We start from the raw sequence: 25645 nt of genomic DNA, 5'->3' as shown, positions 1-25645 counted from the left end.
TAGAGAGGCTTGTACCTACTCACTCTTCACATTATAGCTGCTCCAAGCCGCTCAAAACACACTATCTTATCTGACTGGTACCGGAACTCTCCACAGCATGTCCGCTACGAAGCGAATCATAGTCTGCGGTGGCAACGGGTTTCTTGGATCCCGGATTTGCAAGTATGCCGTAGCAAGAGGCTGGGATGTCACATCAATAAGGTAAGTAGGCTAAGTGTACCTTACTTCGATCTTTTCCGGTTGGGGGGTATATTGCACTGCATTGGCTAACAGCCGTCTGTACAGTCGGTCAGGCGAGCCCAAGTGGAATGCCGTCACATCCTCAGCCACGCCGCCCGTATGGGCCCATAAAGTGACGTGGGAGCGCGCCGACATCCTGCGGCCCGCCACCTATGTGCCGCTGCTGAAGGGCGCCGACTACGTGATCCACAGCATGGGCATCCTGCTCGAGGCCGACTACAAGGCCGTCGTGAGCGGGCAGGAGTCGCCCATCTCGGGGCTGTCGCGGGCCTTCTCGGGCGCCCCGCGGCCGGGCAACCCGCTAGACCGCGACGTGAAGGAGGGCACGCACGAGGACATCCGCCCGCCCGAGACCAAGCAGCAGCTCACGTACGAGAACATGAACCGGGACTCGGCCATCATGCTCGCCAAGGAGGCCGACCAGGCCAACGCCGGCGCCTTCGTCTACATCTCGGCCGCCGCCGGCGCCCCCGTCCTGCCCGCCCGCTACATCACCACCAAGCGCGAGGCCGAGGACACCATCGCCAGCCGCTTCCCCCGCATGCGCGGCGTCTTCATGCGCCCGCCGTTCCTGTACGACCCCTCGCGGCCCATCACCATGGGCATGGCCGCCATGACGGGGGTGGGCGCCATGTTCAACTCCGTCACGGGCGGCGTCCTGGGCGGCTTCATGGGGGCTGCCGGCACGAAGCCCCTCAAGGTCGAGGTCGTCGCCGAAGCGGTGGTGGAGGCGCTCGAGGACGAGTCTGTCCGAGGGCCCGTCGAGGTACCCGAAATCGAAAAGTTGGCGGAAAAGGCATGGAGAAAGAACATGCTGTAAAAAAACCACTCAAAAGTCACTAATGATTTGGAGGAGTCCTGTGGTCTTGTTTCTGTTTGAAAGGGGCGTATAAAGCCTGTGGTAATTAATATTCAAATGCACCTCTCATAGACTGTAGATATAGCCGCAACGCCGTTCTTCCTCTTGTCTTCATGTAATACAATACGCTGGAATGTTCAAAAACAAATCCATTCGTCCATCTCGAGTAAGACCCCAAGCCCTGTTCCTTAAATCATTGTTCCTCTCTCGAAACTGTCTCTGATCTCGGCTGTGTATTTGTTGTAGAATCGGTTCAGCTTCTGGTTGAACTGCTTGTTCTTCTCGTTGATGTACGTCACATCGCCATCGTCTCCGTTCTCCGCCATGCGCTCCTTCCTCTTCTTCAGCCTGTTCTCCTCGGCCTTCTTCAGGTCATCCACCAGGCGATCCACGGCTGCCTTCTCGGGTTTGTTGTTGATGAAGTTGGTCGAGTCCGCCGTCGAATAAAAGCTACCGTCCTTGTCGACGGCGATGAGCTCGCCGTCCTCGGTCTCGACGATGTCGAGGCCGCCTGAGGCAGCGGCCTTCTCGATGGCGGCCATCTTGTCGCGCTCATACCGCTCCATGTCCGGGGTGAGGTTCTGCTGCACCTGGCGCTTGTAGACCTTGTTGCTCTCGCCGCGGTAGTCCTGGAAGGCGTTGTTGTCGCGGGCCGCGGCGCGCTTCTTGACGCGCTTGTCCCAGCGCTCGCTCTCCTCGGCCGTCCAGTCCCAGGCCCGCTTGCGCTCGAAGTCGGCGCCCGACTCCTCCGTCTCCGCCTTGAGCAGCTTGTGCGCCGCCACGTCCCGCTTCCGGTGGATGGCTGTCAGGGCTGAGGGATCTGACGCCAGCCGCTGCGACTCCTTGGTCGCCTCGGCGAGGTTGTGGTTTGAGGACTGCTTGGCGCGGGCCTGCAGTGCGCGGAAGCGGGCGAGGCGGTCGTCGGCCTTGGAGACATTCGCCTCTGGATTTGTTTGTGTGGTTTCTGCTCCCGGCCCTGTGGCTGTTTGGTTTTCCTGGTTTGACTGGGTCTTCTCTTCCGTTGATACTGGCTCCGGCGACTGTGACGCAGCATTCGTAGTCTCGGGGGCATCTTCTACAGGGGCAGCTTTGGCGGCTGCCGTCTTTCTCTTCTTTGCAGGGGGCATCGTGAGAGAGTATGTGGTAGGCGGGAGATCAGAATCGAGTGACGCGACCGGGTGTCTGAAACGGTTGCAGGCGGTTCGGATGTTGGGATGGGTTTGTCGAGAGTGTGATGTCAGGCGTATGGGAGAAAACAAATGTACCGGTCCTGGAAGCAATGTACCTTTCAAACTCAGCCTGGTGGCTGAAGTGGGGGGCTGGTACTTGGCCGTAGGTACAGTGCTCGGAAAAACCAAGCAGCCGTCAACTCGCTCACTCCATGCCTGGTCATTGCTTTTATTTTGACAAGATCCTAGCTCGCGACCAGATCGCGCCTCCAGAGGCTAAAACCGAAGATAGTCTGGGGAAACTGGAGAACGAGTCCCATAGCGCCCGCTTTCTGCCCGCTTAATGTCTCAACCCCACAATGGTGATCGGGGATCATCCTTTCTGCCCATGCACTCACTGTAAGATGATAACCTTCGCTTGCGCTTTGCATTCCTTTTGCCATGCCGGATGAGGGCTTGTGTCCGGCATATCGACAATGCAACGGTTGAGTCGCCCACGGTCCGTCTGCGGGCTCTCGTCGACCTCGCAATCTTCGAAACAACTGTGGTCTCGGTCGCTGTCTCACTCTCTGCCTGGCAGTGTTCGCCTCCGGGTACGCATCTGGCCCAGGAGGGTCCTACAGGTCCCTATGCGCAATGCATTCCCACTATACGAGCTTCCCGATTTGATTCTCGACCTCGACGCCGAAGGGAGCAAACATGTTCGCGACGATGACCCGAGCATTGATGGCGATAGGGTCCCACACAGAACTGTCCACCACTTTGAGCAACTAGCTCTTCTCAAACGTGTCTCAGTCTTCGAGAGACAGTATGAGCAAGAAAGCCGACGACATGCGCAAATAAACTCCCAAACATATCTTCCGTGGGAGGTATCTGACTTAGATATCTTGGCGTACGCATTGTTGGGTCCATCATCAAACGAATGCGCACAACCACAAAACGAGGAAACCCGCGATGCCGCCGATTCAATACCGATACCAACACCTACATCCAAATTCGAGGAGGTCATGGAGACCGTTCATGACCAGAACAGTATTCCTCGGCATGCGCAAGCAGACCTAACCATCGGCATCCCATATCTTATGCGGCGGCAGAAAACACGTCAAAAGAGTGCCACTGGCGAGACTGAAGAGCTGTTTCAAAATCAGATCGGCCGGTGTAGAGACTTAACAGAACTGAGAAGACTCGTTCAAATCCAACTATCAAGACCCGGGGGCTGCAAATTCATCCGTTCGCAAAGCTCCAAAATCGCGAGGCGCTGTCGAGCACTAGAGCACTCGGCGTCTCGGTATGAGCTGAAGGAATTGCTTGCTTTTATTAATGACGTGACCATCAAATTGGCGTCCCAGGGACTTCCAATATCTGACGAACTTGCCGGCCTGGGCTTGCGCTTATCAGCCTGTTGCGGAGCTTTCCCGGCGATGCAAATGTACTTCGCGACAACGGATCACTGGAGGACAGTTCACATGGCTGCTCATGTGGATAAAGCTCTTTTAGAGGCTCTTTCGTTCCTCACATGGCAGACCGGACATACGAAGCACCCGGCCATGTCTCAGGAAGTCCGGGTATCTCGTGTTGCGGCATATACCACATTTACTGGTTATGCCATACATGGCGAAGCTTTTGAGATGTCATACCAGAGCGCCCTCCGTCAACAGAAAAACGATCCCCTACGGCATGCCGAACACTTTCTCCACATACTTGCGGAACTTGGGGCTTTTCGCACTATATGGCATACATTACGGAAGTCAGTTCTGGGAAAGGCACCTTTTATTCCACATGACAAGTCCGACTGGTTCGTCAGCGCCATCTCCAGAGCTCTGAATAATGTCAACTCTGGCCGCATAAGATTCGCCAAAGAAACACTCCAGCATGCGTCGAGTGATTACGAGGCAGATTGCAAGCTCGATTTACAAACAATAATGAGCTCGTCCATTCATCATCATAAACCCGGGAAGGGTGCATATAGAGAGAGCGAGAACCAAAATCAGGACGATAAGCTCCCCAATCCGTACGACAATCTAGACCCGGGGGAGGCCAGCCAAAAAGATCGTTCGCATATCTTAGCAGCTCTTCGCCAGGGCAATGCCAAAGAGTTCCTGTCAATTCTCGTGAATAATATGCATGGGCCAAAGCCAAGTTGATGGGAGGGTTTGGTCGGAACCAGGATCCCGTCAATGTGATCAGAAGATGCAACTTCCACTGGTTACCCAGGAAAGGGGTCAATATGCAGGTGTATGAATCGAAATCAACCCGGTGGCGACGAGATGATCGTATTGGAGAGAAAGAGGATTCATACATCTGCGAGTGCTCCCGCGGTTCTAGATGCCTCCGACGCATCCTTCCCTGAAGCTGCTCTGCGCTTGAATCAGCACGACGCTACTTCTCAGCCCTACGTAAGTAGTGGTGTACAAAACCTATCGGAGGAATACTTGAGTTCAGCCAGCAGAAGCGCAACATGTAAGACATTGTCGCATACATATGTACAGTAAGCACGTTAAGTCGTGTCGTCAGGTAGTCCGAACTCTAATGCTCACACGCCACGCACCACATACACGAAGATGGACATTTCATGAATTCCGATAATGTCCAGCGTCTGATTTGTCGGGGTCCAAATGACTACTGCAGTTAGCAGTGGCAAGAAACAGGTCCTTGGGGTTGCCCTCGTACTGCCCGACGGCTATGGCTAGGTGCACTCTTGAGCTCGTGTGAGCAGGCAGGCAGGCCCTGTTTCCATGCCCGCTATGGACTGACTATGTTGCTGAGTGATGCAAAGATCGGGTAAGTGCACGGCTGTCCCCTTCCAATCAACGTAGCCACAACTCAGCATCGAGGACCAGTTCCCAGTTCCCAGTTCCAGATTCCTGCGTGTGCTGTGCTCGTGGCTGGGGCTTGGGCCACGCATCCAGACCCTCCCTAGCGGGCGCCCCTGTGCGGCACATCCTCTCTTCGTGCAGGTGTCTATACCTATTTAGGATCAGACTTCGAGGATTCGTACCTATCAATGCGTTTTGTATTCCGTCTCTCAATCGTTGTCGACATTACTTCGACAGAATACACTTGTTTCGGGCCAGAGCAGTTCAGATGCGGGTTGCTTGCATGGTGCTCAAGAACAAGAAGTGTTCGGTTGTAAGAGCTCGCGAATTTCTGGTATATGAGGCACTTGGACGTCGTCGCGGGATCAGCCAGTACTGGGGATGTGCTTGGTGTGCCGCACAGAGGCGCCGATCTCTAGCGGCCCAGGTAGCTGGAACGCTGTGTGGCTTGAAGTGGCCCTTCGTATCTTGTCCAAGGGCGATTTTTATTTGTCGCGGGTTTTCGGAGCGACGCTGGGTCTCGCCCCTTCGGCAGGCCTGTCCCTATCATGCATGGTGCCGTCCTATGTCTGTTGGCCTTGGTCATCTGGACTCGCCTGGTACGGTCGGAGCATGACATTACATTACATGTACAGTAGTGGTGGCAGGGGGATCCAGCAAATTATCGACCTCACTGTGTGTCATGGGAAGCTGAATAATCCTCGTTGCCTACATATAGCTTACAGTGGCTGGGCTGGGGGAGCTGATGGGGTACGACATCAACATGTCCAGCCAAGCAGTGCTGTGTTTTCATTCTCCTCTCTGTAGACGTTGCTCTACATCACACCATCATGTTGTTGTTACAGTCAAGAAAAAGGAGAAGAAGTTCACAGGTGCTGCTAGAAGTAACGCATGCCTCAACAACGACGACTATCACCACCACAGTCCCAGTAATATGGAAAGCATACACAATGCTCCTCCTCACTTTAATCGTTGCGGGTCTGATTACTACCGCATATGCCCAGAAAGATCCTGTCGGCGGCTTCTGCAGGCGCTTCGGGCATCAGACGACCGTCATCGACCGGAAGCTGTATATCGATGGCGGGTTCATCAATTATTCCCCGATGGAGATCGACGCAACGAATTATACTAGTAAGCTATCAAGATGGTTTTACCTTGTCTGGCGGATACCGGAATCGCCATGTATATATTTAAATATATAATACCTCTCTCTTTCTTTCCTTCCTGAAGGCTGACCAGGACTGGGCTGGACCCGGGGAACACCAACAGATGACTTCCTGTCGTACCTCGACCTCGATCATAACGGCTCGCGCGATATGCCTCAATTGTACGCCAACCTTTCCAAGAATAGCAGCGTGCCCAGCGTGCATGGCGGCGTCCTATGGGGCGACGACATCAACAAGCGCTTCTATCTGTTCGGCGGCGAGTACTCACAGCAGCCGCCGGCGGACTCGGGCTCGCCGCTCTGGGCGTACGATGTCCTCAACAACCGCTGGGACCTCTTCGGCCCCCGCCGGCGTTTGTCAGCGCCGTGAGCTATGGTGCCGGGGTCACCATCTCGGAAAGGGGGAGGGCTACTACTACGGCGGGTGGTTGAGCAACAACTCGATTCCCGGATGGAGGGGGGGCCCGGACGGCGACTACAAGTCTGCTCAGGTACACAATGGACACCAATGAAGTAAGCACATGTGTTCTGGGCTGTTTGTTTGTTTGTTTGATTGCCCCTCTCCTCATCGCTATCCTGGCTGACCAATCCCCTTTTCTGCCATGCAGTGGAAGAACATTACGGGGCCGAAGGACGGGCTCAGGAGAGCAGAAGGCGCCATGGTTTACCTCCCTGTCAGTGACGGCGGCATGCTGGTGTACTTTGGCGGCATCCAAGACCCTGGGAATGGCTCCCTGGTCGGCCAGCCTATGGACGAGATCCATCTGTACGACGTCCTGTCTTCGAGGTGGTATGTCCAGCATGCTTCTGGCAACATGCCCGACATGCGCAGACGGTTCTGCGCTGGGGCTACTTGGGCCCGAGATCAATCCAGCTACAATATGTGAGTGAGTCGCGTGCCTCCGTGTATATGCGTATCCGTTGATATGTATGACACTTAGCTCGGAGAGAAAAGAACGACAGACACTCCTCCGTCGCTGCCGGATGGTTGCCGCAATCAGGTCACTGACAAAAACGTATACATACGCAGCTACCTCTACGGCGGTCTTGGTTTTGACCCCGACAACTCGGCTGGTTTCGACGACGTCTACATCTTGTCCTTGCCCTCGTTCACCTGGCTCAAGATGTACCCGCCGCCCGGCAGCAGCATCGGGGAGCAAACCCCCACAACATGCTGACCTGCAACGTTATCGACGGCGCGCAGATGCTGATCATGGGCGGCTCCTACCCGTTGGACCCGACCACGTGTGACGCCGAGGGCCAATACGGGACTCATGGGCTCGACATGGGCGAGCAGAATCCAGGGAAAAGTCCGTAAGTCTTCCCGCCAACTCTTCTTGGTATATCGATTCGCAGTGTTTGATATAAGTTCCCTGGTTGGGGCAGTACAATATGCTTGTAGCCGTAGAGATGACTTAGGCATTTCCAAAGCGGAAGAGACATATATTCCCTGCAAGATGACTATTGATACTACAGTATACTAAAGTCGAACTACGTGAATAGTTGGAAAGTATACCGCAAGAACATCACGAGCTACGTCGTACCGCAGTTGATTATCGAAGCCATCGGCGGAGGGGCCCAAAGGCGGCGCCACCAAAACCGCACCGAGCCACGGCTTCGAGGAGCCCGACATCAAGACCCTGATGACGCGACGCTACTCTGCCCCGGCGCGCACTCCCACGCGTGAAGTCGGCGGCCCCAATAGCACCGGGAGCCCTCACCAGGGCGGCGGTGGTGGCGGCTTGTCCAGGAACGCCACAATCGGTATCGGGGTTGGCTGCGGCGTTGCGGGCCTCCTGGCTCTCATTGTGGGTTGCTGCTGCCTTGATGTCGTCCGGCGGCGACGGAAACATCGACGGGACCGAACGACAGCCGGGTCTGCCAGAGCTTCTGCTACCATCGACAACAGCAACATCCCCTACCATCGCAATAACAACGCCGGCACTGTTCCGTCGGCTCAAGCTGCAGGGCGCATCTCCGGGTATACGTTTGCGCCGAGCCCCGGGGCGTTCGGGTCACCGGTGTCGCATTGGCCAGCGCAGAGCCCGCCAGGCACTCCGCAATATCCTATGTCATACTACTACCCGCCAGCACCGGCACTGGCACCGGCACCCTCGAACCGTGCGCTGCGGGCCCCGGTCGAGCTGGCCGGCAGCGATGGCATGCACGAGCTCCACGACCGACGCCAGTACGGGACGCCGCACTTCTCCTTGTCCACGCCGGCCGCGGCCATGATGATGCCGATACCCCCAAAGTACATGGATCGCGACGAGACAACAACAACAACAACGACAGCGTTGAGCTCACCACCGACAACGACGTATTCGTGGTCCAGGGGAGGCTCACCGGTGACGATGGCCGAAACGGCGGGCACTGCTGCTCCCACGGCGTTCTACACTATCAGTCCGCTCGCGACTACGCCCACGACGGAGACGGTGCCGCAGCGCGAGAGCCAGCACCCGCACAGCAACGATGACAGCCAGTCCTTTCCCAACTCCTGGTTCGAAGCCGGCAGCGAACACAGCTACGGGCCACTGAACTCGAATCCCGTTGTCGAGAACCAGCAGCAGCAGCAGCAGCAGCAGCAAGAAGACTCCATTACAACGGCAGCTGCAGCGACGCCGCAGACAGCTGCAAGCAATACTCCATCGGGTCCGCTCCGGAACCGAGAGCAGCCACGTGTACAAGTCGGCGACGGCGGGAGCAGCATGGCCGAGACGGATGGAGAGGGTCCGCGACACCAGACGTATTACCACAAGTAGAGGGCGAGGGCACGCAGGGAAACGATGACGCGTCCCCCAGCGCGGCCGCATTCTTGATGAACACAGCCACGCTATGCCGAAGAACGGCCGCCTTGGTTCTGGCGGGGTGACTACCGACCCCGGGTCCCGGACTGGTGGAGACGTTTCCCCTCTGTTTCTTTGACCATCTTTGGTTTTCGTGATCGCAGCCCGTCCTTGCGTCCCGTTCCCTGCCTAGCAGCCTGGATTTCCCACCGTCTGGCGCGCTTGGTGCCTGGCCTGGCCTGTGGCATCAATGCCGACTTGCATCGCCCCAGAGCCCGGCCCCGGGAAGGACGCGCGTCCGGGTCGTGGTGACATAATACGGGCCTCGATCGCGCATTACGATCTTCCTTAGAATGTATGTATATTATATATTGATGATATCACTATTTGTACGACCCTCTTCTTTGCCTGCCTCACTTTTCTGCTGTTCCGGACGATGTTTTAGAGCGAACCATCGTCGTGGTCTAGGCCCTGGTGCCTGGGCAGAACTGGGGAAAGCCCAACAAATTCTCCGAGCTGTCTCGATCTTCGGTTCTCGCCCGATCGTCATACGATGGCATGAATTGAAGCACAATTCTCCACGAGGAGGTCTAACGGGCCCCTCAAAAGAGAAAAGGGACGTAATTGGGGTCGAGGGAAGTAATAACCGGGGTAAAAGGGAGTGTTTTCGGACAAATGGGGTGGGTAAGTCGGACGCGAGGGTTCATCCCTACAGCAATGTCGTAATATAGAGTAGCTCCGTGCAAATTCTATGTTTCATGGATGAGCGATCGAAACGCGGACAATTGGAGTTTCGAGTCATTTTGCTCTCAGTCCCAACAGGACGAGCGTTGCCGTGTGTCTCCATCCTTTCCAAGTCTATGTTTTCAAGCCTTAAAAGATGGAGGAAAACACCGGGGAAACCGTTGGCATCCGGGACGGGGCCGCGAGATCCGGCGACTGTCGGAGGGTTTCCTGTACGTAATGACACCGGCTATTACTCAATAATGCGCTCTCGGTACCCTCCGGGACGCCTGCCTGCCTCCCACCTACTGTCCCACCCTCCATTGCTGGACGGCCGGCAGTTGGGCGATGGGTGCTACCTTGCTGGCTGGAGCGCTTCAGTGCATAGCGAATCGTCAGATCCTGGAGTGTCATAGCACCAGATCTGATGGTCATGTCCAGGCCACGGGCAGTGTAGGGGTCTCTGTCACGGTGAGCATCTCGTACGTAGTGACGACATCTCTGGGCTGAGAGGACAACAAGGTTGTAATGCGCGTTACGCCCAGACGGTTAGCACATGCGTGTGGCTGCAGCTACTGTGCTGTGTGACGCAGCATTGTTTGCATACAGCCGCATAACTGCAGCCGTGTTCGAGACATCGAGTGTTGGTTCTCACACATGTACACATGCACATATAGGTACACACACACACACACACATATGAGATCATTTCTCGGCCTAATTCCAGTCTTTGCAGCCGGCGGGACCTGCAGAAGTGTGAGCTGTCTGTGGCGGCTTGTTTCGAAGCAGGCTGTAGCCTGTCAGCCGGGGCGTTTGATTCGTGCGATCTGGGGAGGTTATTCATTGGTGCTGACAATTGTTTCATGCGAACCAAACAAGCAACAACCAGGATGAGAGACGTCGGGGTCTCAGGCACAGAAAACTGATGCCGGGCTCGTGCATGGTGGTGGACTCGCATGATGGCCCGATCTCGGGATTTCGATCCATCATGAAACCACACGGCATTTGGTGCAGGTGCAGGTGGCGGCAGCCAGAAAACGAAGTCATGTGCCGCTCTGCGCGCGACAAAGATGGTGTGCGGAGTTTATGCCGTTGTTGTCTCAAGCTCAAGCACACGCAAAGGGAGAGAGGGAGGTCGTCTAGGTCGTGTTGTGTCACAGCCACCGCCCAAGGACAATAGTGGCTGGCAAACAAAACCAACAAGACCATCACAACCGCCGTCAGCTGGTTCCAATCAAGGGCCACACTGGATCAGTTTAGGTAATACATGTCACGTCAATCAAGGCTGCGGCCGAGCAGAACCCTGTTCCCGGGGTTTATCGCGACTCCAAGACCTCCCACACCACACCAACGGCGATCCCCCAGTGTCTGATTTTGGAAATGCCTGACCTTAGCCGCGGCACCCTGATGGACAAAGCTGCGTCGCGACTGGATGCGCCGTGCTGATTGGCGTGGTACATAAACAGGGTCTGGTGGAGGGTGATAAGCATCCGGTCCATGACTCGCAAGGACTTCGGGACTATCACGTTCCTGCAGACGGAAGAGAGGCTGAGAGGGGTCCGGGGGACCTACGGTACACTCGCCTACAAGATATTTCCATGACGGTCGGCTCGTGTTGGAGTTGGTCACTTGCCTAATAGATTGGTGAGCGGCGGCACGAAGGAAACGGAGGGCGTCGTCAACGTCGCGGTGTGTGTGTGTGTGGGAGGGTGGGTACTCATTCCGGTAGGCACATGGGTGTAGAGAGCATCCTTTCTTATCTTGCGCACACACAAAGAAGGGTGGACGAACCTGCCTTGCCTTACTTGCGAACACGCGCGAATATGCTGCCTATACTACTACTATACATGCCAACATCGGCGCTTCGTTGCCCCACAGGTCAGAGATATCGAGGGCCGATGGTTTCCGAATATCGCAGTTGTCGATGTCGCAATGTCGCAATGTCGCAATGTCGTAATCTGCGCCGCCAAGTCAGTCACCTACTTGCGCTGCAGTACATCGTCAACATCTGTCTGCTTATTGACCATGTACTACGTCGAGTGTCGGTGACAGAGATTTCTCTCTCTTTCCTCAGTTTTCTTCCGCGATTCGATAGGATTAGTTCCCCTGCTTCGCATGAAAACCGTATGTTGTCTGAAGAATTAAGAACGAAGGTGCAATTGGATTCTGGATCATTGACCCGTTTCGGGTGCCACTTTGACTCCATCGTCAGGAACCGGCTGGTCATCCGGAACAGCCCATGGGGATCCATCACCCAAGGTACAGTTTTTTACCGTCGCAAGATCTTCCAGCCTATGCAACCATGCACGTGGGACACTGAGAGGATAAAGGAGTACATACACGAGAAGCTGGCCAGTCAACCAGCGAGCCGTTGCACGAGCTCCTGCACGAGCACGCAGCACAGGTAAAGAACGAAATACGAGACAGGATGAAGATTTTTTCTGCCATCTATATATCGTCAAACCTCGGACGTAACGGTGTTAGCCAACGGACGCTGACCGACAGGTTTTCAACGGTGTTCTGTCCGACGGTCTCGGCCTAATGTAACCAGCCAATAAATCTGCCCGCCCGGGGAAGAATGGGCTGGGCCGAACAAGTCATATTACAAAACACTCCTTTTCTCGCCAGACCCTTGACGTCCTCGAATACAATAGACGGTCTAGAAACGGGGGTCGGCGGTTAAGCCAGGCCACGAAATTACAAGAGGGGTAAAATGCTTGTTGGCGCTGTCCGGGTTCAAATGCGAATAGAGGACGAATATACCGAAGACAGCGTAGTAGTAACACAGCACGACCTAGGAAATCCGTACACTACTGCAGAGCCTCCAAGGATGTTGTGTGTGTTATGAGGCCCAATCGAGTTAGAAGTTTCGGAAGGGGGCGAATCCAGTCGCCGATCGAGCTGTCAAGCACCGAGAGCGTTTCTTCTGGAGTCGGGACTCGAGCGACAATGGATATCGGTTCTGCGCATGAACACAGGTCTAGAGTCTAGGCACTACAGCCCATTAAGGCGGTTGAACATGTCTACCATGCTGCGCTGTACGGTTCCCCGCAACATTAAACACCAAATGAACCGGTTCCGTGCTCCATCCAGCGCAGCCCTGCACTGATTGATTGATGAACCAGAAGAAAATTTGGGTTTGCTCAATCAAGGAAGCAAGTAATTCGACCTTTTCATCGGTGCGGCAAGGCCGTGATGACAGGACTTGGAAGCGGGCCTATCGGATCGATACTGGACGGCCTGGTTTTTTTCTCTTCCACTCCTCGCTCCCCTACAAGACGGTGAAGAAGTGAACAGTCACTAGCCATTGGTATTTGGGACGGGCAAAGGGGGTGACGGGTCTGGTAACGCTCCACTCCGCTTGGCAAGCGCCTTTGTGAGTGTACTTTTGTCGCAGACTGTGGTTACGCCTTTTGGGCGGGAAAAAGGCCTTGATCGTCAGCGAGTGGGAGGTGGAACTCGCCAAGCCAAGGAGCCAACCCGTATGGCGGGCTCAAGGATCGGTCAGGGCTGAGAGAGGCCCATTCTCGAGAGAGTGTCAGACAGGAGAGTCAGACCTAGAGAGCAGAAGAGAAAACTCTTCAGGTCGTGGGTCCGCCGACGAGGCCAGACTGATGAGTCCGCCTCGCGAAGGCATTTTTAAATGAACCTGTCATCACCAATCCAAGGCCTAACCTCAGGAAACGTGCCTCGTAGGGTGGATAGGGTGAGAGAGCTCGTTTCGGAACTGGGTTCGAGCGTGGCATGGTTATCCTAAGTTAACTTTGCGCGCCGTGTAGGCATGGCTGGTATGCGATGGGATATCTATCCGAGCTAAATATTCACAGGTAGGTAGTATCGTGCAATGGGTTAGGTTAGATATCCAAAGGGATACCCTCGTTTACCGATACATAGATAACAGAGAGAGAAAAGTCTGCGTGTGAGCCAAAGGCCCTCAGCACTAGCCCCGAGACAGAGAGGCAATTGGCCGAAACTGGAGGCTCAGCTGCCTGGCAGTATCAGCCTCTGCTAGATATCAATTGCTGATAGGCTGGCAAACCTACATTGTGTACTTGATTTGACATGGTCATGATCTCTCGGGTCTAAATATACACGGATTCGGGTCATTACCTCATTGAAGCAGCGAAGCGCCGGCCAGCCTACTAACGTGCAAGCGGGCAGACAGGCCGCGCCCTCCGTCTGCGAAATTGGTGATTTCTAGAAGTCCTGTCATATTCCATTGCTCCTCCATCTGGCACGGGTATCTGTTGGATCTGGTTTCGTCGGGAAATTACCAACCACAGTGGGACGGTTGTGAGTGTACAAATTGAATAAAAGCAGGATTCATACATAACTCCCTGGCCTCTATTTCAATCCCATCCAACTCCTGACTTTCTTTGGGCCACCAAGCAGAGGAGGGGCCAAGGAACACACATCCTGACATCCCCGCGACCAGCTCAGTGAAGGTCTCATGGATTCTCATGGGTGTTGCAGGGGTTGGCGAACCACCCGCACACCCACGGCCCAAACACCGCCGCTCCACTTGTACCTTTGCGGCTTGACTTGTTTTATGCCCGTCTGGTTCTCTCGCTCGGGGCAAGGAAGAGTATGGCAGGTATGTAGGAGGGTATGAAGGAGAAAAGGCGTGCATTTGACACATTCCATACGTACGCGTCCCATACCGTTCCGACCATCGACCCCATCGTGATGATGCTGAATCATCGGGTCGGGTGCAAGTATGTACATATGTAGGGAAGAAGGACTGGAGAGGAGCTGCTGTACATGCAAGGGTACATGACGATGGCCCCCCATCCCGCTGCCCGGCTGCTGCTGGCCCCCCCATCCCACGCAACGCAACCCAGCCCAGGGCCTGCACTGCGCTGCACGATGCATTGATAGCGGTGGTGCTGCCAATTAAGTCCTGCATAGTAGTAGCCCGTTACCTTCGACCTCCTGCGTGCTAGGAACGTTTGTTAGTCTGGCTAACGAAAGTACTTGGGTTGGGGTCATGTCATGGACTCCTCTTCTCCAGTCTCCCGTGCAGTCCTGGGAACTCGCCGGTAGCTCAATATAATCCCTATATATGCAGTCAGTCAGTCGGGTAATGGACCGGGGGGGGGAAGTCAACATAATTAATGGCCACCATCTGCACCCGACTTCCCCTTGGCATTGCCTACTTACTTCTCCTCCAAGAGCTTCAAGACTTCATCAACTCCTGCCTTCTTTTTCTCCAATCTTACCTATTTGTCTCTCAAGGTTCTCGCAAGACGCCTCTCTCTCCTGGTTTGAGATTTCGTAAAAAGCAATCCGTCGCACGACAACCTCGCTGGACCGACCTGGATATTAGACGATCCGTCATTCCCACTCTGGATTGCGTTATTGGCACCAAGACCGGATTTTGACTAAGCTGCCCGTTCCGCCTGGATTGCCCACCATTGGATTGGATTGACATAGGACATCAAAAAAAAACCTCCCTTTACCGAGTCAAGGCTACCGGACAAAGAAGAACCTACCTGGGTTAATTGGATTCCCAAATCTACGCCGCAGGACAACTCTTTCTTTCTCATACTCTCGCTGCTGCAACTGCATATCTTATCTTGCCAAGGTCTCCCAATCAAGTTCCGTCGGATAGGGAAAAAGAGGACAAAACAAGGGCGCTACCTAGCGTGTATACATTGATACACACCCTCACTCGCTCACACACCACGCTCAGTCACTCGCTCGCAACAACGGTGTGGTGGTTTGAACAACGGTCCGAGCTAACGGCTACTATTGGCCGATTTCTCCTTGGACGGCCGCTTTCGGACTCGTCACAGAGTCCCTTTTTCTGGCGCAGGAGTCACTCTCTCGTTGAATGGGAGGGCCACCAGACCAGAATCAACCCAGACCAGACCAGCAACCCGTCGGGGATTCACTCACTCAACTCAACTCACATCACATCAGCCCAGAGGGTACGTACGGCATTGGCATTTTTATTCTATTTGTATTTGCCTCCGGCTTCCGCTATCTCATTTCTTCCTTCCTCCTCTCCCTCTCTCCCTTGCCCTTGGTTGGAATCACGACATGCACTTAGCTCGCCCCTCTCCCAACTAATACTTGCACCTATTGCCCTTGCACCCTTACACTCGTTGAATTGGTCTTTTCTTATTCCGTCTGTCGCAAACACAACGCCGCTACCGCCCCTCGCTGCCTGTACTGAAGTGCATACTTCCACACATACATACATAATTCTCATGACGACTGACAAGCGCAAAAGAGCGACAGAGTTAGAAACGAACAAAGCCCCATCTCCACATTCGCCAGTGCGCCGGGAGCATCTACGTTGTACCACTGGAAGAGGCTCAAAGACGGGAGCAAATCGCCAAAAGTTTAAAACAGAACCACCACAGTCAGCCAGCAACCCACTGTAACTGTAATCGGTCCAACTCCAGGCACCACAACAGCCCGGCAATTGTCAATCTCGTCATCAAGACGGCATATTGCACCCTAGTACGCGACAAATCCGTTGCCCTTGTTTGCTGTTCCTGATTAGCTCTATCGGGACGAAACCCTGAATTGCGGAACTGCTTTTATCTCCCTTTTCGAGATATAATCCGGCTGGTCTCCCTCTTCACCACCTGCTATATCCACTTTACAAGGCAAGACAACTTGCTGCCTACTTCTACTTGCATTGCAGACTTTGCCACGCTGAAGTCGCATTGCACTCAGGACATATATTCTGCTGGATTCCCCGCTCCAAGTCCCCTCCATCCCTTGCAGAGTTGGAGGGACCCTTTCTTTCGAACCTAACCATCTACTGGCTCAGGGGCTTTTCTCCTACCGCCAAATCACAATGCATCATACACGCCGGAAGTCTGGTCATGGCTCGACCAACACTTCCATGAGCGACGTCCGCAAGGCCGTCACCGTCTCGGACTTATCCCGACCCAGGAGGCCGCAGACTCTTTCTCGCAAATCAACCCCGCAAACGTTGCAGAAGCTGGGCAAGACCCAGCGGAGCCGTGAAAAGGAATTGGAGGAAGAGCGATGGTGGGAAGAGGAACGCGAGAGCTTCCCTCAGTTCTGGTAAGTGCAAATCCCATGACGTGGGCTTCACCGTGCTTGCTTCATGATTTGTGTTTTGCTTCCCCAGGCATACTTCCTTTTCCCTGCCACCCCACAGCGTGGCTTGGGGGCGTGTTTCCCTCTTGGGTGACCTGCGTCATCACATGACGCCCCAAGGCAAGCCACCTTGGACCTAGTGGACGCCAGTGTAACGTGCATCAGGGCTCTCAGTCCAACGAGATCGCTTACATCAATGTTCCTGCATCACACCCTCGTTCAGCGTATGTGTATGAAAGCTGACATGAGATACCAATCTAGCATGACTTGTGAAAAACAATTCATTCCTCAAGACGAGAGATACGTCTACTGCTCTGAAGCGTAAGCGCCGCCACGATGAGTGATAACAGGAAATGGGGCAAGCAAGCTGACATTAGAAACCAGGTGCCGAAAGTATGACCAAGGCTCAAGTCCAAACCCTTCGGCATACCCGATCCCAAGGACTCAAGATATCCTTGGAGTAGGAAACCTGCCGTTTTACGCGGCCGGGAACCCGGAGCCGCGAGACATCATTCCGCGAGCCTCGCCATCGCGCCCTAGCTCGACCTACTTCTCGCCACCTACGACACCTACCAGCACGCAGTATACGACTGCCATATCAGCTTTACGGTCTCTTACGACCCGACCGCCGAGTCCGCCTTCGCCAACGACAGCCAGTGCAAGCATGTGGCCTTTCACCCGAAGCGCGGCTGTTAGCCCGAGCACTTCGTACTCAAAGCCCACCAACTTCTATTCTTCAACATACGATGGTGGTTACGGTGCATCGGGCTACGGGTATGGACATGGCTCCGGGGCCGTTGGCTCGGACCGGCCGTTGCCTTCGAGGCAACCTGGGACCAAAGGACGACCAAAGAGCATTGAGCTAGTTGCCCCTATGGTTGGGCGCTGAGTGTCATCAGCACAGCAGCCCCAAACCCTCACTCGTGCCCGCACGCCAAGCTAGGGCTTATCCATGTTTGCTATATGACTTCGGGCAATGTCTTGGCGAACAAAGTCAGCTGCCCAAATTACGTTATTATCTACCCAGTCTGGTCCAAGAGGGAAGGACATTTGGGACACAGGTTGGCAGGGGTATTTGAGAGTTTACCCCTCGAAACCCCCAGACACGGGATGCTAGCCAAGGCTTTCCCCACGTTCTCCCCACGCTCTCGGACACTGGGAAACCCTGATGCCAGCTGAGGGGACACTTCGTCATTTCCGGGGCATGACGAAAGTTTGGTTAAATAAGCAGGCGATTTAATGCCATATTGCCCAAACTGTCCAAGCCCGGATGCGCGCTCGCCTCTGGCCAGGGCTCGGTGCTCCTTGCCGAGCCTACCGAGTTGCCGTCTTGCGGGGTAACGGGAAACGACATTGTACCTTTCTGCTCTCCTCACACCACCTTTCTTCACTCCACGTACCCTTTTCAACACACACACACACACACACACACACACACACACACACACAACCTCAACCTTCCTGATTTTTGGAAGGGGGTTTCCGGAGTTTCGTATCAAAAAGCCAGCGGGTGTATGCATTCTGGGCGTTCCTTTGTTTTATTTTGTCTCGGTTATGAATTTCTTCTATTTGTTCCCCCTCTCATGTCACATGTAGGCAAATTACATGATGTCGTGTCTTGTTATGGGGGGTGTACCGTATCTTCTGCTCGGCATTTCCGGATCAGGACTACCATACCAAATACCATTTTAGCATCAACAAATCGTGTTGAGGGAGTTTATTGCTTTAATGGACATGGGCACCGCAATAGCTTCACAGAAGGAGCTGCGCACAGGGAATGGGAAAAGTTATGATTGGACTAGGTGCCAAGTCTATATTACTATTTAGTATTATTTTTTATTATTGCATTGCGCGGATAGAGGAGGCAAGCATCTACTTAGCAAATAGAGGCATGGCCGATGTGCCAGGAGCCAATGGAATACCCCCAATTTCTCTGCGACCTATGATACATCGTCATTGTGCTCTCATGTTGCATCATATTTTCATTTTGGGTTTTCTGTTACTACTCTCTACCTCTCTCCAGGCGAAGAGCGCCGTCGCACGCCTTCCTTTCTTGGATTCCGAGCTCTTGGTTCCGAAAAGATAAGTCTACGCTGAACTTGGGGCTGGACTCCGGGGATTGAATTCCCCTTATCTTAACCTGACATGCAATGGCATGGCATGTAGGGACCACCGTATGCATGCCCATCCCACGCAGTTATGGAGGTGACATTCATGCAGTCTTGGCCAGTAGACTTGCAAGGTCGGAAAGGGACCTGATCCGATGCTCACCATTCGTCTGTTCTACCACACACTCTGGACTCGGGATCTTGTAGGCCGTTCTAGAATGCACAGCTATCAGTTAACAGAGGCAATATAGATATGCAGACACAACCAGAGATATCTACATGTGTGTTGATCACTATATGCATGCAAGTATATTTGCGCCGGTCAATCTATCTTGTGCTCCACAACCGCCTCCGGCGCCGGACGCTTCTCCGATCACACTGCCATGTACAAAAGAGAGGAAAAGTACCGTAGAAGAAGAAAGAAAAGTTGCATATGCATATGTACAACTACGAGGCGATGATGGCGCAGGAGGCAAGAAGGAAAGCCAATTGAAGACACACTACGGGCTTTTTATCCGAACGATCTGCGATTTGGGGAAGCTACCGCCGCCGACTGGGCTGGACTCGGTGCTAAGTGGCTTAGCTGCGTGTGATCTGCGTAGCATCTAAGTAGGTGTAAGTAAGTGTAAGTGTAAGCACCGGCCGGGCGGACGACATGTTTTTTTTTCAGGTTTAAGAAAAGTGAGGCATACTAACCTCGCAAAGTAGTGTCGCTTTCACCGCAGCCCAATCCAACGATGAGACAGACTGTTGGGCGATGACGAGAGACTAGACTATTCCGCACTAACATCGGTAGATGCGATTTTCATGTCTTCCATCTGGCTTTGCTCCTTCCTTGCTTTGGTGTGCTCGTCATTTGGCGGGCGTTATATCGCGAGAAACAAACCCAGAAAGAAAGGCAAACAAGACGTTGACGCTAGCAGCTGACATGCCGAAAGGATGGTGCTTAGTGAGAGCGGAAGAAGAAGAAAAACGGTCATCTGCCGGTTTTGGTGGCTGGGTACGGTAATGTCCCTTTCCCATGTCAGTCAGTTCAGTTTCAGCACCGTAACGCAATCTACACACGACGGCTTATTGATGTCTTCTCCACCGGCGGAAGCCCCATACATACATGCACATACATGATGTATCTGCAGTTACGCGGCAGTCAAGCAAAGCCCAGCCCAGCCCACCGGGGCGCGCGGTCAAGTCGGAGCAGCTGCCGTTTGGTCTTTTTCTTCCACCACCCTTCTAACGTGGATACGGGCCCCAGGTGCGAAGCGGATCTCCTGTCAACGTGGACGTTCGATACGATACCGCGCCGAAGAGTTTTCCCTCTTCCTACATGAGAAAGTCTATTTGTTTGCCAAACAGAAAGTTTTCTTCGTCGTTCACCGCTGCTGGCGTACGTGGGTATGTGTGTGTATACGTGGGAAAGGGGCGGCCGTTGATGTCCTTCGGGGCGGTGAGCATCGTGAGAGGGATCGTGATCGGGTGTCAGCCAGCCATAGTAGTACGATGGCGAGCGTTCCCAACGCTTTCGAACCTCCAGACGGCCGCGTGGCGTTGGGGCTCGTGTGTCTTGGTAATGTCTACATTGCCTCGTATCTGGAATCAGATGGTGATGGGCCTGCACTCGCAAAATAAAACCTCAACCCCTACTCAGGGGGTTGAAAAGGCAGGCGAGTTTGCTCTATGCGAATGGGTAACCACGTGTTTATAAAATGCGGCTTTCCCTTACTGTATGGGGATTGCATAGCCAGAACATCCTATTCCTTGAGGCTGATCTAGTCCTACAGAGCCCCTTTTTTGTGCTGTGCATGGAACTTCCGAGTTCTCCAAGTACAAGTGGGTTCTCCTGTGCGGTTCTTCACGGGATACTTGTCTCTGCTCGCCTATGATCCGCGCGGAGCCCTCGGCATCAGGAGCGGCGGGCTCGCTTTTCCATAGGGTTCTGCGGAGCACTGCTTTCTGCGGGCGTCTACTTCTTGGCGCTTGGTTTCGGGGCATCTTTGGGAGAGATGCCGACGACGGCTCTCCGGCCCTCGTCATTATAACAGTTATGTTTTCGCCCTCTTCGCCCAAGGCTTTTAGCTACAGGTTAGTAATAGTTCGGTACTATAGTGCGATACCATCAAACAGGAATTCTTACCGTAGAGCTTACCCCTTGGAAGCTGTTGTTGAATGTTGCGGCGGAGGGATAGTTACCCGGGCGTGGGATTGGACTGCTCAGATACCATAATAAAGAATCCAGGCTCTGCTACATTGCAGACGACTGCAGTATATACCTCGGTTTTTTTTTCCAATTCTCAAGGACGTCACTTGTCTACCATTTGGTCCATGTTCGCACTTTAAACTGTGTAACGCGTGCAGTAGTCCTGGATTCTCTGATATTTTGAGAAAGTATCACCGTACCCGCAGGCTTGGCTCTTGTCAGTCTTCTTCGTGGTGCCGCCAAGGTCAAAGTCGCCTGGCTAAACAGTGGCCTTTTGGCTCAGGTCTTACTGGAGCTTTGTAGACGATCTCGTCCTGGGACTTGGCCTGACAGACAGCCTTGAAGTTCTGCCCATCTAGGTCGAATATTCGAACAATGCCATCGCGCCTGCCCGTGTTAGCAACTGGCGCCTTGATGAGTTAGTTGAAAGATGAGGCCCACCAGGTATGTACAAGTTCGCGGAAAGCCTCCCATGACTCCCACTTCGTATTACATGTCGCTCGTATATTTGTGTGCCGGTTGTGGTACACATGGGTATCATTAGGTATTAGGGGTTCCCCCCCACTGAGAGTTATAGTGTTGCTAGCTATCTTAAGGAAGTGGTAACCCAGGCCAAGGAAGATTATTATATTTCTTGGATATCCTACAAGGGGAGAAGGTCGAGGCGTCAGGAGAAGGCAAGTGGCCAGTAACCGTCGAGGTACTCCAAAGGTCGGATGACATGTTGACAAGGGCTATACAGGTAGCCACTCGGGGTGAATGTTGGAAAAGAATAGCGTAGAAGAGGGCAGTTAGCTAACGAGTCTTGTTTATCAGTGTACATAAGGGTACGATGTCTACTATGTATACAGATCGATCTTATGGCCTAACGCTGGACTTCAAGGGACTTCCCTCTCTTCTCATATGAACAGCAGAATAGTAAGCAACTTTCCAGCCAGATGGGTAGTTTTCTCATTTTTATATTACTTGCTAACCCTTCTAGCCCCGTCCTGCTTGCCGTCGTAATGCAAATGAGAGCTGTAAGTTGGTTGAAGCCGCAAATGGTTGTATTTCGTGGGTACGTCGCCGCCCTGTGATTTACCAAGCAACAATCGACTGCCATGCCGACAGAGCTAGAGCTCGAGAGATTCATAGATGGTACAATATGACAGAGCAGTGTCAGCATTACATGTCGGATTTCCTACAGGCGAAAAGGTCGATGGGTAGCTAGTAGCTGGCTGAGTCTTGGGGCTATAGCTACTATCTTTCTCTTGTAGCCTTTCCCCCGCCAGGCCTACCAGCGCGGAATCCCTATCTTGGTATGAATACCATTGGCGGAGTATACGGCTGCGTTCTACAGCCGAATCCAGCTTTGTAACCCGCATTCATATGACGAAAGATCGTGACTTCTCATCACCTCATGCGCATCGTATGGCTGAGGGACTAACCATCCACTCCCTAACATATACTAATCAGATCCAGTATCAAGACGGCTGCTAGTAGAGTCACCATGTTTAGAGATCGATACCACACAGTTGCTTACCTAGCGCAACAGCAGTGTTGTGCTGTGTCACCAATCATCCGGTATGCTTCAAGGCTTCATCTTCGCACAAAGCCATGTCCAGCAAAAGAGGGGGCGGGAGGGGAGCAAGCGAAGATTATAAGTTTGCTTCATGCTTCTCGCCGTGTAATTACCAAGAACATGATATCATACTTCATCGAGATTGGAACTATATAGCTACTGGCATATACCCCTTACGCGCGTCAGAAAAGCCACCCCGCTGGAGTCGTATGCTCTCATCTCTTACCAATGAGTCGTCATACCACCAAGAGGCAGATGGCCTAGCCTTGCCAAGCAGGACTTGAGGGGGTACGTACGGCGAAGAAGCACCAGGCAGATGGGGTTGCTCCTAGGAAAAGTAAGACTTACGAGTCAAGCAGGCATCCGAAGCTCTGCCGTGGCGCCAGGATGAGCTGACCAAATGGAACAACGACTGCCAAGGTTGGCCTAGCTATTCGTCTGGCCTGATAGTAAGCAAACCCGAGGGAATAACGAGTTAGTATTTGCGTATAAGTGAAGAGGGGCATAGGCAGGCACAGTATCATAGCAACGGCTTGGTCAAGTGTGCGAGTGTCGGGTTGAGTGGGTAACTTCTGGTATTCTTTGAGTTATCTGAGGAGAATATGTAATACGCAGAGAGCGAGTTGAGGCTAGATCAATCCACCGGGAACGCAGGGCTGCCTTTTCCAAAATCCAAATATAGTAAAAACCTCGACGGTCACCCAAGTCCAGCTGAGGCCGAATTCTTGAGAACCTCCCGAGGCAAGAAGGTCTTTTCCATCCGCCTATTTCTTCCTTCCCATCCAACCATTCGCTTTCCAAACATCTAAACTAGAAACCAAATAAAAACACTGCTGAAAAGAAAGGCGGCAGACCCCTGACAAACCCGTTGTGTTGTGGAAAGATGTGCTCCAACTACAAGAGACACACAATGCGAGGCAAGTTCAGTTAATGAACACCCTGGCAGTGGCCAACCCACTCAATGTCACCGAAATCGTGGCGCTTCTCCCGGCGCCAGTTCCATGTATCTCGGCCTTTGTTCCACGGGCAATCACGCGGCATTGCGTGATCCCGGTTCAATTTGTGATTATTATGATTGGCGTGTTCCCAAACGCTCGAACCAATCGCGTGCATATTGCTGTTGTTGAATTTAAATCCAATTTGTCGTGATTTCGTCAAGGTAGCCAAGGGGGCCGAATGCTTCTCTGAGGGCGCCGCCGCCGCGTTGATAGCCCGGCGGCGTTCCCCAAGGGCGGCCCACTTGTCCATCCCACTTCGCTTGGAAGGCGGCGAGTAGTGATGACCAAGATCCTCGGACGGCTTCGGAGGTGCCGGTTCGTGGAAGAAGAACCCGTCCGCAACCAGATCCCCGTCGATATCGCTAAAGGTGTCATCCACAGGCGAAGCCTCTGGCTCCTCGTCACCAGACACCGGCGCCTGGGCGGATGCCTGATCCGGTTGAGATGGAGTTGCCTCTTCCTTGCTCTCTTGGCTCCAACTCCTGGCATTAAGTTCCTTGAGTGCTTGAAGTTGGCGTTCGTTCTCTTCCTCATCCTCCTCGATATCCTCATCCCACATGTCGCTCCAGCTCTTCGACACCACATCCTTCTGGCGACCGAACACCATGGACATCGCATTGAGGTTTGCCTTAGGCTTGCCCATAGCAATCGGCAACGAACCAGCCATTGGTGAGACCTTGGCGTTGGCCCGAGCTGGCATGTTCATAGGGCGGCTAATGGAAAGCGAGTTCATGGATGCACCGAGATTGGAAGTGAGAACCGAAGCGATCGAAGAGGTCTGAACAGACGACATCCAGTCCACAGTGTTTTCCGACTTGGGGAACAAGTCCTCGCTGTAGCTCTCCGTGTCGGGAATGGCGCTGAGCTGGCGCATGGGCTGACCATGCAGAGCCTTGGCCCATGGGAAAGACCCCTGGTCCAGTTGGGGGCTTTGAATTGAAGGAGTGCGCAGAGGCTCGCGGTTCGCAGAGGCGACGCTGCGCTCGCCGTTGCAGAACTCGTCGTCTTCCTCCTCCGCTGTTGTGAAGCTGACAACACGTCGAAGGGCATTCTTAGCCCCAACCAGGGAGCGCTTCGAAGGATCCAGACTCATGCACTGCACGATGACTTCGTAGGTGTCTTGGGACATGGTAGGGAAGACATCGAACAGAGACTGCTTGTCTCGGGAGAAGTCCAAGAACAACGGATCGGCTTCGGTCGGGGTGGTGAACGGGTTGCGTGAGAAGAGGATGTTCAACAAGCAAATCCCAATTGCCCAGATGTCGGCCTGAGCAGGCGAGTAACCTGCACCTGCCGAGTCGTATTGCTCAGGGGCCATGTATCGGTCGCTCCCAACTGTGGATTCGAAGGACCATTTCTCCGTGGTCGCCAAGCCGAAGTCACCGAGCTTCAGGGATCCCGACTCGGTGAGGAAGATGTTCTCGGGCTTGATATCTCGATGGTAGATGCCTTTGGAGTGCATGTAGTCGACAGATTCGACGAGCTCCAACATGAACTGACGGACATGCTCGGTCTCCAAAGGTCCACATCCCGACCGGATCGCCTCGTAAAGATCTCCGCGGGAGCAGAATTCGAGAACCATGTAGTTATGAGCCTCAGTTTCGAAAGAGTCGCTCATGCTGACAATGTTGGGGTGCGAGCCCAAGCGGCGATGGCAGAACAGCTCTTCCGAGTTGTCATCAATGGCGAAGTCGACGCCGGCATCGTAGACGGCCGATCTCTTGGTCAGACACTTGATGGCTACTGTTTGGTAGGTCTGGAGATCCCTGGCCATGAATACCATTCCGAAAGACCCATGGTTGAGAGGGGAGATTGTTTGGTATCTCCCTCCGAGTACAACGCCATTCTGAAACTTGGTTCGCAAGCATTCCATGACGTCGTCTCGGTAGAGAGACGGGGTATTTGAAAAGTGAGGGTGTGGAAGAGAGAACCACGGGTAATGGTAC

At 53.7% G+C, this 25645-nt stretch overlaps 7 protein-coding genes across 7 annotated transcripts; 5 read left to right on the top strand and 2 right to left on the bottom strand.

Moving 5' to 3' along the window:
• Positions 1-97: 97 nt before the first annotated feature.
• On the top strand, positions 98-1060 carry PG998_000383 (nad dependent epimerase dehydratase family protein; the record flags this gene model as incomplete). The annotated part of the gene is made up of 2 exons (XM_066867201.1): positions 98-201; positions 286-1060. 2 exons carry the CDS (start codon positions 98-100, stop codon positions 1058-1060), a joined length of 879 nt encoding a protein of 292 aa, XP_066735616.1.
• A 227-nt stretch (positions 1061-1287) lies between these two features.
• PG998_000382 (pre-mRNA-splicing factor SYF2) lies at positions 1288-2226 on the bottom strand (the record flags this gene model as incomplete). Its single annotated transcript, XM_066867200.1, has 1 exon — positions 1288-2226. The coding sequence occupies one exon, from the start codon at positions 2224-2226 to the stop codon at positions 1288-1290; it is 939 nt and encodes a 312-aa protein (XP_066735615.1).
• A 518-nt stretch (positions 2227-2744) lies between these two features.
• PG998_000381 (uncharacterized protein) lies at positions 2745-4412 on the top strand (the record flags this gene model as incomplete). The annotated part of the gene is made up of 1 exon (XM_066867199.1): positions 2745-4412. The coding sequence occupies one exon, from the start codon at positions 2745-2747 to the stop codon at positions 4410-4412; it is 1668 nt and encodes a 555-aa protein (XP_066735614.1).
• Positions 4413-6034: 1622 nt separating this feature from the next.
• Positions 6035-7427, top strand: PG998_000380 (cell wall anchored protein; the record flags this gene model as incomplete). The annotated part of the gene is made up of 5 exons (XM_066867198.1): positions 6035-6215; positions 6354-6615; positions 6741-6762; positions 6858-7039; positions 7280-7427. The coding sequence occupies 5 exons, from the start codon at positions 6035-6037 to the stop codon at positions 7425-7427; spliced, it is 795 nt and encodes a 264-aa protein (XP_066735613.1).
• Positions 7428-7462: 35 nt separating this feature from the next.
• PG998_000379 (Kelch repeat-containing protein) lies at positions 7463-9011 on the top strand (the record flags this gene model as incomplete). The annotated part of the gene is made up of 3 exons (XM_066867197.1): positions 7463-7563; positions 7726-7789; positions 7812-9011. 3 exons carry the CDS (start codon positions 7463-7465, stop codon positions 9009-9011), a joined length of 1365 nt encoding a protein of 454 aa, XP_066735612.1.
• Positions 9012-16569: 7558 nt separating this feature from the next.
• PG998_000378 (uncharacterized protein) lies at positions 16570-17727 on the top strand (the record flags this gene model as incomplete). Its single annotated transcript, XM_066867196.1, has 3 exons — positions 16570-16802; positions 17100-17159; positions 17223-17727. 3 exons carry the CDS (start codon positions 16570-16572, stop codon positions 17725-17727), a joined length of 798 nt encoding a protein of 265 aa, XP_066735611.1.
• A 5901-nt stretch (positions 17728-23628) lies between these two features.
• PG998_000377 (uncharacterized protein) lies at positions 23629-25572 on the bottom strand (the record flags this gene model as incomplete). The annotated part of the gene is made up of 1 exon (XM_066867195.1): positions 23629-25572. The coding sequence occupies one exon, from the start codon at positions 25570-25572 to the stop codon at positions 23629-23631; it is 1944 nt and encodes a 647-aa protein (XP_066735610.1).
• Positions 25573-25645: the final 73 nt, after the last annotated feature.

This window comes from Apiospora kogelbergensis, assembly GCF_038363985.1.
Source record: "Apiospora kogelbergensis strain CBS 113332 chromosome Unknown utg000001l_segment0_segment0, whole genome shotgun sequence".
Taxonomy (NCBI): Eukaryota; Fungi; Ascomycota; class Sordariomycetes; order Amphisphaeriales; family Apiosporaceae; genus Apiospora; species Apiospora kogelbergensis.
Note: the sequence above shows the minus strand (reverse complement) of the source record. Positions and strands in the feature narration are given on the sequence as shown.